Genomic DNA, 12,050 nt, shown 5'->3' with positions numbered 1-12,050 from the left:
AAAAGGATTCATGGCGCACAAAAGGTTAAGCACCCCTGATCGAGGAGCTCAGATGCTGAGGCCACTCTTCTGGGGCAGCCACACCAGCCACTGGCTACAGGTGGGCAGAGAGAGGCTGGTCAGTGGGAAGAATGACACAGTTGAACAAGAGCATAAAGCAGTGAGGCCAAGAGACAAGGAGAACAAGAATTCCTACCCCTTTGAGGCGTGGCTGGATATCCTGCAACTGGATTTCCAGGACGCATTCCCACGGGCCCATACAGATAAATTCCTCTTCTACTGGAGCTAGCCTGATGAGTTTCTGTTCCTTACAACCCAACCAACCCTAAACAAGGAAAATGTCCTCCATTGGCCCCCGAGTACCTACCAGGCTCTTGGGCAATATAAGACACACCACATGATCCGTTTTTATGGTCATCAAACGTAATCTCGGCCTTACTGGGGCCCTCAACAGCGATGGAGAGGCCCCCGGCACCTGCCTCCCGGGTCCAGATGCTGAATTCAGCTGAGACAAAGAAACACCTGGTCAGTGACTGAGCCCGGTATAGGCCCCTCTTCTGGCTCAAACATGGGGTGCTGGGTTCTGTTTGTTGCCAGCCCTTTCCTCTTTCTCTAACCCCAAGCAGAACCCAAGCAAGGGCACTGGTGATGTTTGCTAAGCCCCATCCATGACTACACTAAGCTCATGGGCGATCAGACATCTTTGGAATACATGCAAACCAAGTCAGAACAAGATGAGAACATTCAGTTTCATCCCCAGAGACTTTCCCACTCAGCAACCACCACTGCAAGGGACCGTCACAATCAGTTTTATAGAATTCTAGCATGTTTCGAAGAACATTAGCCTGCAAGATGCCCTGGAAATGGTTTTATGACCCTGAGGCTCTCTTAGAGACTCACAACACACACCCATAAATTACAGGCTCCAAGAAGTCCTTCAGTAAGACACTTGTTTAGCTTTGGGTAAGCAATTCCCAAATGTCTTTAGCCACGGAAGCCTTGTTTTAAAGAATGCCCCTTCACACCATCCCTCAGTAACACACAACGTCTTCCTTTCAGAACAGGGTGAAGAGTGCAGGATGCTCACTCTGCCAGGCTGAACTCAATCTTCTCAAGTAAAAAGCCTGCCCAGAACGCTCACCTGGGACTCCTGCTTCTCCTCGCTCTAGGCCAGGGCCTCCTGCCCGGACCTTCTGGGCGCCCCCCTCACCCAGAGGCCCCACAGTGAACTGGAAGGGGCTGCCGGTGACGTGCTGGCCGCGGTACTTGACGCTGACGGTGTGAACCCCCATCTCCTGGGGCACAAACCGGACACAGTGCGAGTTCTTTCCCACAGGCACAATCTCTGCCTCGGTCACGCGGCCTGAGGGGCTGGTGACGTGGGCCGACATGTCACTGCTGTCGATTTCTGAAAGGGGGCAGGGAGAAAAAGAGGAGGGTCAGGGCGAGGGCCTGAGGGGGAACAGGACATGCAGGGCAAGCAGCAGACGGCAAAGCGAGTGTAGGCCAGGGGTGCGGGGTGCTCAGGCTTCCTCCCATCCTGGCTGGATGCCTGCCCTCCTGTCTCCCTCAAATCCCTGGGTGGTCGTGGCCAGCATGGAGAGTGCAGGGCCCTTCCAGCCACCCGGTGCAGAGAATATTCTGGGGGCACTGACACATCTTGCCTCGCCGAGCACTTTGACAGCCTTCCTGGCTGGAGCTGAGTTAATTCCACACAGCAGTGTCAAACCAGAGCTTGGGCTGATAGTTATAGCATGTAAACAGCAACAACAATGATGGCTCAGATGTTTCTAAGCAAATGTGACATGGGGCCATCAGTCATGCTTACAGGGGCTCTTTTCCATAGGTAAGGACAGAAAACATAAGAGCCCTCATCCCTCATTGTCAAGAAGCCTTGGCATTTCTTTCAGGCAACAAGACAAAATGCGTTTAGAGGAAAAGGTGAACCCAGGTTGGTCCCAGTGGCAAAGGGGAAACCATGCGTGAGCAAAGCTTTGAGCAAACCGAAAACAAGAGGCCACACTTCCAGAAACATGACGCCTCGGGTCCCCAACACCAGGAAGCAGACGCGTCTGCTCCACCCAAGGTGCTCTGCCATGCCAGCGACCGTGCCTGCACTGACGAGGTGGAGACAGGCGCGCCGCATGCTGGGTGGCCAAGTAACGCCATCACCTACAGCAGCACGAGACCGCACCCTCCAGCCCTACAGGATCTGGGCAGCAGCTCATGACTCTGAGCCCTGAGGACAGAGAAAGGAAGGAGGTTGAGGGGAGGGTCACCCCACATGGCCTGGGTCTGGAGGATATCCGGAGGCTGGAGGGCCATCCTCCCCTCTAATTGACAAGAGAGGGTGTTTTAGGTAATGATGGAAAAAGTTAGTCTCAGCCAGTCATCTAGTACCACTGAAAAGAGTAAGAAGGAGTCAAGAGCTAAACAAGACTTGAGGGAAAGGGTGACTGACCACATCACACAAAGATAAGAGACAAACAGGCAAAGGCAACAGGAGAGAGAATTCCCCAAATGAGAAATGTGAAGCAAACGAAAACACAGTCCACTCGTCTAGTGACCAGAGAAATGCAACTGAAAACTGGATACCGTATCTTTCCATCAGATTGATCAAAGTGAGAACCAAAGACAGTGGCCAGTGCTGGTGGGGAAACAGAGAAACAGGCATCAGTTCGTTTTCTGGAGGACAGGCTGCCAAGGCATAGCAGCAACTGAAACGTACTGGCCCAGCAATCCCACTCCCGGGCACCCATCCGAAGTGATGACAGATGTCACAGAGCACTGATTAAGGGGGTCAAGGGATGGAGATGAGCATACATGAAATGAGAAAACCCAATGAGGACATGCACCTAGACGAGAATTGGAATCTTATACAGTCATGAAAAGGATGCTGGGGAAGTATACTTTGGTGTGGAAAGATGCCCACAATACAGTGAGCGAGAAGTGCACCAGAGGGATCTGAGACCGAGCCCGTGTGTCTAGGAGGCTGGAGGCATCCAGGCTCCAGCTCTGGGCCTGAAACGTGAACCACAATCTCCCTGGATGGAGGGATATGAGGTTAGACTTACTTCCCCTGTTTTTGAGCACCTGAACTTTTTATGATCACAATCAACACGGTGCGTTTTAAGTGATTCTTAGTCTGGACGCTACAGTAATGAGGTTTTTACCAACGGTGTGTCTAGAAAGGAAGAACCCATCAGGTAATGCTGAGAAGGCAGAGCAAGAGATATACCACAAGTCAGGAAAGACGGGAGATGCAGTGTGGACCTTCCTCTGGAAGCTAGAAGCTCATCACAACATGAGCTTCATTGGAAGACGATTTAGAGTTTCTGTCTCCATAGAACCTGCAACTCCATAGCACATGCCAGAGGAGCCTCAAGCCTTCACTTACACAGTCACTTCTTAATAGAAAGAACCTGGGCCACATTTCAGACAGACGATGGCTGTGTTGGGCAAAGGGCTAGATGTGGTCCACCCACCCAGCCTTGCTTCTCAGGCCTCACTCCAATTTTAGGAATGAAAGATACGAACGGGAATTAGAAGGATGTCACTGGGCTGACACCTCCTTCCAGATATAAGCATCAGCAGGGCCAGTTCTTTCACTATTAGTCTAGTCGACAGACAGTAAATGAAAGTCTAAAAGCTTAGCTATTTGTCCCCCATGTGGTACGATAAAGCTATTTTCATCTGGAAGAAGGAAAAGTAAATAGATTTACTTTTCTTGGATGGGCCTCTGTGAAAATAAGTATTAAAAATATTAATGAATAAATTAAAAAAAAAATAAATTCAAAAACAGTCCCCCCCAGCAGACTCAGATGGTACATTCTGGGCCAAGCCCAGACTTGGTTTCCGGTGGTGCCCACTGCCCTGACCCACGAGCCCCTCGTGCTCACCTGGGATCTTGAGGTTCAGGTCACAGATGCTCCCAACAGTGGCCACAGATGGGGCTCGACTGGTACGGGTAATGCTCTCCTTGACTCTTCCCTCCCCGCTGATCTTCACGGTAAAGGGGCTCCCTGCAAAAACCGAGCAGGCCCTTGAGAGCAGCCCAGAGGCCACGCGTGGCATTTACAGAAAACCCAAGCATGGGACAGGGAGAGCAGATGGGGCCACACATACCAGGCACGTGCTCATCGGCGAATTTGGTGGAGACGATGTAAACGCCAGGCACGGTGGGGAAGTAGGAGACCTTGCAAGTGCCGTCCTCCAGGTCCTCTGTCTGGATGTCCACTTTGCTGGGGCCTTCCACGGCCAAGGAGATGCCGCCATAACCTGCAACACAGTAGCCCGTGGCTGCTGTGACAGCAGCTCATCAGGAAGGGGGAGCCTGATGAAGGCAGAAAGGACCTCCACCCCTGGAAATGCTCCAGAAAGCAGAAAGACAGTAACGGTGGCCCCTGTTGGACAGCGCTGGGCACAGGAGTCAGTTAAACGCTCTGAGAAATCCTGGAGTGAAATATCCTGGCCGAAGGTGGCCTTGACCACACTCTCTTCTCAAGGGTATCCACTAATATCCCACCGACCCTCTGTCCTGCAGAACCCGCTGCGGGGGACCCTTTGACCACCTGCTTCCAGGAATGGCACGTGCTGTCTGGGGGTTTACTACCAGCTGCAGGCCTGAGAATTTGACATTTTTAACTGCTCCTAGCTGCCTCGGATGCCCAGCCAGGGAACCACTAAGACAGCAGATCTAAAGCTTTAATAACCTGAGGAATCAACAGAGAACATAAGCCCATCAGGACCACAAATTCTCCAGCTCCTTGCCTTGGGAAGGTGACTTTATCCAGAAATCACCAATGCAAGCCCATCACTCAAAAAGGCAGAAGGTGAAGACTCTGGGATGCGGAGTAGCTTGGAGTGGCCCAACCTAATTCGGACCATCTCTAAGAGGAAGCAGGAAGAAACTCCTCATTTGCACGAAAGCAATGCTCAGCTGAACATGACTTTGACCCGCTGGCCCAACATTCTTAGTTTGAGATGAGTCAAGGAGACCCTGGGGAGCTGAGACAATGGTGGGAATATTGATAATGAAACAGATCTGCGAGTTGTTGTGGCTCTGGGCTCACATGCCAGAAGCAGAGGGGGCTGCTAACCCTGCGAGCCTCAATTTTTTCATCTAGAAAACAAAGATAATACCTACTTTGCCACTGCTCTTGGGGCTTAAATGATAATCATGTAAAAGGGTCTATTGCTTGAAGGATGCTCACAAAGAAAAGAAGGTTGGCAGGATGAAAAGATGGAGTAACGTGAGCAGGAAGAAGCCAGTTCCAAAGCTCCGGGCCTCTTCCCCTGGGACCACCCCCCACAGACCTGCATCCCTCGTGTCCACGATGAAGTCAGACATCTCGAAAGTCCGGCCTTCTGACAGGCCACGGCCGTAGACTTTGGCTCTGCGGGCATCCCCGATCTCTGACTGGACCACCATGATGGACACGGGGCTGTTGGCCACGTGGTTGCCGTTCTTCTTGATGCTGACCAGGTGTTCACCCACCTCCCGGGGGATGAAGGAGATGCCTGGACCAGAGCACAGATTGGGGGTTATGAGGTGGGAGGGAGGGGTGAAGGGGAGGAAGCAGGAGGGAGACACACTGGCAAGAACAGAAACAGGACTTCCTTCCTGACTTTCTGGCAACCCAGGGTGTCCAAGAGGCTCGTCAGCATCGTAAGGCAGAAATGCTTGGACTCTGACCACGCATGTGACCCAGCAGGTTTACCACATCACACTCCAAGGTGCTACCAACTTCCCAGGCAAGGACTGGGATCCCGGGCAAGGAGGGAACCCCCATCTCCCACTCAAGACGTCCCGGCTCCTGCCGGGAGGGCAGTCTGAGCTCACCGATGTGGTTGTTGGGCAGCCTCTTCAGGAGACAGGGCTCGTCGCGGCCGGACGGGGCCTTGATGCTGGCCGTCAGGGTGCTGAGGTCAGTCTCACTGATGTCGAGCAGGAAGTCGGCGGCAGAGCCCAGCTTCACCTGAGAGCACCGTCTGCTGTCGTCTGGGAAACACCAGCCCCAACACAGCTCCATTACACGTGGTCACCCTGGCTCTCCAGAGCTCTCACACCACATGCCATTTATAGACGAACAGGCAAGAATTAATCACGCAAACTTAAGTGACAAAAACACTCCCCAGACAATAAGCAGACCTAACCAACGAAGAATGACTGCTACTTATGTCTGGTTACAGGGAGGACCTGAGTCCACACAGACCACATTTATAACCCACTGAGAGCATGATCTGAACAGAGAGCACAACAGGGGTCAGAAGCAGGGCTTTGAGTCAGATAATATCCACCTGAATCCCAGAATACCCACATGAACTTGGCTAAGCCAGTCTCTCCAACCCTCAGTTTTCTCATCTGTAAAAGGGACACAAAAATCTATCCAGAAGTGATGCTGACGAGCATCTCTGAGCTCACTCATGCAATAAGTATTATTTGAATGCCTCTATCTGAGGGCCTCCTTATTTGGACGCTGGAGTCAGACTGGCACAAATAAGTGCCCTCCAAGTGATGTGCTTGCTTTTCCCGGGATTACCAGCTGAAGGAGGAATTTAGCCTATCTAATGTTGGCCTTGCACCCCTAGTTTGTTCCCAAGGAGACGCTGTGAAACCTAAATCTCAGATGTGCCTAGCCTGCTGCCCCAGGTGTGATGGGAGGGGGGCCTATTGGGGCAGGGAGTCTCCAGCCAGTTGGGCAACTCTACCTGTGATCTTGGCTGTGAAGGGGCTGCCAGGGATGTGTTTGTCATTGTACTTGACCAGAATGCTGTAGTCGCCTGGCAGGGTGGGCAGGTAGGTCACCGTGCATGTCCCATCTTTGTTGTCAATGCAGCTGATTTCCGCCTTTGAGGGTCCCTCAATAGCCAAGTCCAGGCCACCTGTGAATGAATGAGAGGAGGGAAGGAGAGCCATCAGGGAGGGTGTTTCTGTGTTTCAAAAGGGATCACCGCTCATCCGGGACAGCCCTGCTGCCAGGAACGTCAGCCTGACACAAGCCACGGACAAGGGGCGTAGGTCAGAACAAAGCTATTTACATGGTGAAAGCGTCATTGGGAAGACACTCCACCATCTGAATTCTTCCTGCAAGTGACCCTGAAGTTCAATTCTTCCATATGTGTGGGACGAGGAAGGGATGGAACCCCACGCGCCAATCACACGTACGGGAGAGAGTGTCACACACGGACTATCACTGCTGCTTGGGGGCTGGATGCCATCATGAAAATCCCATTAGAATCGCAAATTTAGACATTCCTGTGATGACAATGCCCATGGGCACAGAGCTAGAATAAGCCACTAAATGATTCATGTGGCCCTGTGGATACATGTACAGGTGCAAAAAGAACAAAACCAAAAATGTTATCTATCAAAACACACGTAAATTTCAGGAAAGTCACATAAAACATTTCATAGTATGAATGTGATTTTAATCAGAACACAAAGGACTTTAAAATTTCTGTTTTGGGTAGAAGGCAGAGGAGCTCTACATAACAGATTTATATGAGAGAAAAGACAAGACAGATACTACCATTCAAGAGCCTTATTTTTAAAGGCTTCCCTGGAATTGCATCCCCTTAACTCTCCAAATGACAGCTGAGACCCACAGAACCACAGTACCTTCTCCTGCGTCCTCGGTGACAATGGTGAAGGTGGCGGTTTTGTTGGCCACTCCATACACCAGGCCCGGGCCATATGCAGAAACACTCCCGCTGTTGGGGTAGTTCACGTAGAACTGGAGCGGGCTCTCTGGGTTTGCAAAGAACACACACAAAGTTGGGACTCATAAGGGGTTGGGGGGATTCACCTAACAGCAGCGGGTGTGGCATCTCCTGGGCAGAGCAGAATGCAAGAGGAGACGCTGTGGGGCTCCCCATCCTAGGATACCCAAGGGGGTCTACTCACTATCGACCCTTCAGTGATCACATGAGAAAAACAGTCCCCAGGGTGCTCCAGACTGGAGGGGGGCTGAGGCAGGGGAATCTGGCTCAAATGGACAAGTAAGGAGGGAACAGCTACACCGGGGCTGGGTGATGGGGGGGGAGCAGTGGAGAAGAGAAATGCCCCACTATAGATGGAATGTGACTGGAAAGGTCCTTTGGGAAGGCCGTTTGCCCATGACTTTCAAAGTCTGTGAGCCCAGCCCGAGGAATCTATCCCACTGTGGTCCTCTCCACTCAGGCCCACTCCCAGCCCTAGGCAAGTACTTCCATTTCCACAGAATTCAGGTGCAAATTAGGAAAAGAACCCAGGGTCCAACAACAGGGGGGTGGTTAAATCAACATTAGTCTACTTGCAGGTCACTAAAAATAATGAGGGAGATCTATGTACACTAACTTGAGAGATTAGCCATATGTGTTGCATTAAAGAGAAAAAGGCAAATTGCTACATAAATGTCAATATCCCATTATATTAATACCCTATATAATATTAACACCTATTATAATACCTATATAATAATATATACCCATCATAATATATTCCTATGTAATATTAATACCATTATCCCGGTCCAAAATAGAACAAAATTGCATGCATATTTGTAGGTACAGAGAGAGACATTTGAAAAGATACACACACCAGCATTGGAAGCAGAAGGAAAATGGTAGAAGGACATTTTTACGTTTTCTGTATCTGCATCTTTAGAACATTTAAACAGAAGCAGATAAATACATGTTTGCTTTAAACACATAGTATCCGTACACATACACAAACTAAAGCAAAAATCAAACTGGGAGAAGTATGTGCAACTCCTATCACAACGGGCTTATCTCTCCAATATTTAGCCTGCTCTCAGAAACTGATATGACAAAGGCCAATCGTCCAAGAGAAAAACTGAGCCAAGGATACACACGTCCAGTTCAGAGAAAAAGAAATACAAATAACATTGATACTTAGCCGTATAGAAAGTTGCTCAATTTCATTCACAGGAGAAATACAAACAAAGCAATACTGGTTTTTAACTATCAGTCTGGCAAAGATCCAAAAATTTGAGAGCCTATTCCACTGGCAAATTGGCGGAAAAGCAGGTGCTCTCCTGCATGGCGGGTGGGTATGTGAACGGGAAGAGATTGCGTGAAGGGCGCTTTGGTGAGATCTGTCAGAATTGCAGGGCTGTTGCCTGTGCCCTGCAATTCCTGCCCTGGGAACCAAATATCTCAGATACACCCTGGCAGGTGTGAGATGATGGGTGTGCAAGGCTATTATTCACTGCAGCATGACTAGTAATCACAAAAGGTGGGGAAGAACCCAATTGTCCTCCAGTGGGAGAAATGGTTCACGTGTAACGTTCACCCAAATGGCCGGACACCATGAACACTTTCTACTATTCAGATGCGCAAAGTTCTCCAGGATATACTATTAGATGAAAAGGGCAAGGTCAGAATAACGTGTAGCGTAGGCTACTGTTTATGTAACAAAGGGAGAGGGATTAAACATCTGTATTCCCATCTGTTGTAGAGTCTTAAAAATATTCTGAAATCTAGCATAAAACATCAACAACAGTCAGGTTCAAGGAGAGGGCAGATGGGGGATATGGGTGGGAAGGAAACCCTTCTCCACATCATTTTTAAACTACGTAGATAGGTTATGTACTCAAAAAAAAGAAAAAGAGTAACACTGCTGGTTGATGGACATGAAACTTGAGCTGGCTTTTCTTGTCAAGGGCAGTGTGACAATAAGGCAGCTTGTCCTCTTCTCACAACCTCTTCTCCCGTCCCACGCTGCTCTGGGCTCTGCAGGCCCGGCTGGAAAGTCCCTTGACGTGCCTCACATTTTTCTCCCAGCTCACCCTTTGGCCATGCTTGGCATAGTGACAAAGACAAACAATCGCGGACCAAAGGGCCTGCACTGTGACCCAGGACACTTAGCTGTGTCATCCCTGATGGAAATTAGCTGGATCTGCTGGGGTCACAGCCTGTTTGGTTTTGCAGGGACGCCTACACTGCATTCCCAAATCTGCCACTGAAAATCACACAGCAGGTGACTCAACGACTGACTACAACCTCCCAGATGTTCACGTCCTGAATCTTGGAGTCCTGCAGGGCCAGGGCGCTGCAGTCAGCCAGGGCGCTGAGCCCGACTTACCAGGGATGTGGCTGCCCATGTATTTGATGTGCATCTCGTGGAGCCCGACCTCAGTGGGAGCGTATCTGACAGTGACCGTGCCATCCTTGTTGTCCACAATCTCAGGTGTGGCTGTCTTCCCAGAAGGCATGTGGACCTCTCCTGTTGGAGCACATGGAGACGGGGCAGTGAGCCCACCAAGACTTCCCCCAAGAAGCTGAGCACAGAGGCACACGTGGCCTTCACAATAAAGGTTTTCAGATACAAGAACACTTCACACCATTGCCTAAAACACCACGTTCCACAACCGGAAGCAGAGACGTACCTGCCTTTATTTTGTTCTATTTTGTTTCCACAAAATGCAGCAGGCAACTCACAAGTAAAGGGTCTTCTACTTTTGTACTGATAAATGAGAAGCTCAGACAGGACTTGAGAAGACCATGAGACCAATTGGATTGGTAAAGAGTCAACTCAAAGAGAAGCAGGCATTGAAAGGAGGCTAGGAGAGGAAGTAACTCTTGTACAACAGACCTCAGTGTCAATGTCACATCTGAAAAAGTGGAAGAATAAGAGAAGGCAAGAAAAGGGGGGAATAGGAACGTGATGGTCGAGAGAGATCTAAACACAGTGGTTCTCCCCTTACAGAGCATTTCCGGCCCTCTCTCCAGGATGCAAGTTATAAATGAACCACCTCTTCTGAGATACACATATACACACAGGACATTCTGCAATCCCATGGGCTCATGGACTGACCCAGGGATGCTGGGTTCCGGACCCCAGGTCTGGGGGACAGGTGGAACCAGCTCCTGCGCACTGTTTGGAGAGCTAGTGCAAGTGAGTGAGAACAAGACGGCTTTCACGACAGTGCTTACCGGTGATTTCTCCTTTCCTGACTGCAAACGGAATGACCAAGTCGAAAGGCTTAAACCCCAGGCCGTTCATGTCACTCACTGGGACATAGGCCTCTTCAGTTACCTAAAAACAGGAAGCAGTGGTCACTGGGTAAAGTGGACAACAGTGTGAGCTGGGGAAGCTACAGGGGGCAGAGCAACTGGGAATTTTGCAAGCTCGTACAGCCAGGATTTGGGGATGCGGCTGCCCATGCGTTGTGGGCTTTGGCTAACGGGCTCTGGGGCCAGAGCAGAACCTGGAGAATTGGAGGAATCATGCTGACCAATTGCTAAAAATCCCTAGGCTGTTTGCTTGTGAAATTCCCAGTAGCGCCCATGGGAAAGCGGAAAAGTGAGAGACAGCAATGTCTGTGAGTCCCAAGAGGTTCCACCTGGAAAGGTTTAGTTGCCTGTGGCCTGGAAAAGAAGGTGCGTTTTAAGTGGCAGAAAGTAGCAGCAGTGGCTTTCCCCCTGAACAGAAACCAAATGTGCAAGTGGTGGCTTTTAGAGTCTGCAGGAGGGCTGAGACAGCTGTCCATCTTTCTCTTTAAACGTGGAGACAAACTGCACCGAGCGTGATCACAGACATGGTGGCGGGCGATTCGTGGAGCGCGAACGATGACACAGGTGGGTCTCATTACAGAGAAAGCCGGGATCATTGTGCTGCACTGATCAGTGGGGACAAACCAATGACCAGGACACCCAGAGGGCTTAAGCAATCCCCCAAAGCAGGCTGCAGCTTTTCTGCAATGAAGGCTGAGTAAACAAAGACATGGAAAAGGGAAAAATAAAAACAAAAACAAAAAGTGTACCCAGGGCCTGAATCCGGGGGGACATGCATTTACCGGTGCTTCCTCCACAGCTGCGACTTTCCCATCTGTGGCCTGGTCAGTGGCAAATGGAAATTAGTTGGGAATCACATTGAGGGACATCGCGACTCAGTAGATTCTACAACCCGAGGGCTGATTCCTCCCCATCTGTCTTGCCTAGCAGAGAGCTACTCCCTGTAGGGGGAGCCTACCTTCTTCCCACCATCGTGGAGAGCAAGTTGGCGTCTCCTCTTCCAATGTCAAATCCATATGCCCTCTGAACCC

The 12,050-nt window shown here is 50.3% G+C and overlaps 1 protein-coding gene across 4 annotated transcripts in view; it reads right to left on the bottom strand.

The window, feature by feature from the left end:
* FLNB (filamin B) overlaps window positions 1-12,050 on the bottom strand; it is a 139,201-nt gene that overhangs the window by 16,127 nt on the left and 111,024 nt on the right. For 2 of the 4 annotated variants that reach the window (XM_060022749.1, XM_060022750.1), the window contains 11 exons: window positions 11,769-11,840; window positions 10,939-11,041; window positions 10,088-10,228; window positions 7,622-7,750; window positions 6,712-6,885; window positions 5,843-6,001; window positions 5,317-5,520; window positions 4,126-4,278; window positions 3,900-4,022; window positions 1,142-1,408; window positions 368-505 (listed from right to left, as the gene is read on the bottom strand). In XM_060022749.1, the coding sequence (XP_059878732.1) occupies window positions 368-505; window positions 1,142-1,408; window positions 3,900-4,022; window positions 4,126-4,278; window positions 5,317-5,520; window positions 5,843-6,001; window positions 6,712-6,885; window positions 7,622-7,750; window positions 10,088-10,228; window positions 10,939-11,041; window positions 11,769-11,840 (1,663 nt within the window). The remainder of the gene's footprint in view (window positions 1-367; window positions 506-1,141; window positions 1,409-3,899; window positions 4,023-4,125; window positions 4,279-5,316; window positions 5,521-5,842; window positions 6,002-6,711; window positions 6,886-7,621; window positions 7,751-10,087; window positions 10,229-10,938; window positions 11,042-11,768; window positions 11,841-12,050) is intronic. The other 2 variants (XM_060022751.1, XM_060022752.1) reach the window with 2 other exon arrangements.

This window comes from Delphinus delphis, chromosome 10 (assembly GCF_949987515.2).
Source record: "Delphinus delphis chromosome 10, mDelDel1.2, whole genome shotgun sequence".
NCBI lineage: Eukaryota > Metazoa > Chordata > Mammalia > Artiodactyla > Delphinidae > Delphinus > Delphinus delphis.
Note: the sequence above shows the minus strand (reverse complement) of the source record. Positions and strands in the feature narration are given on the sequence as shown.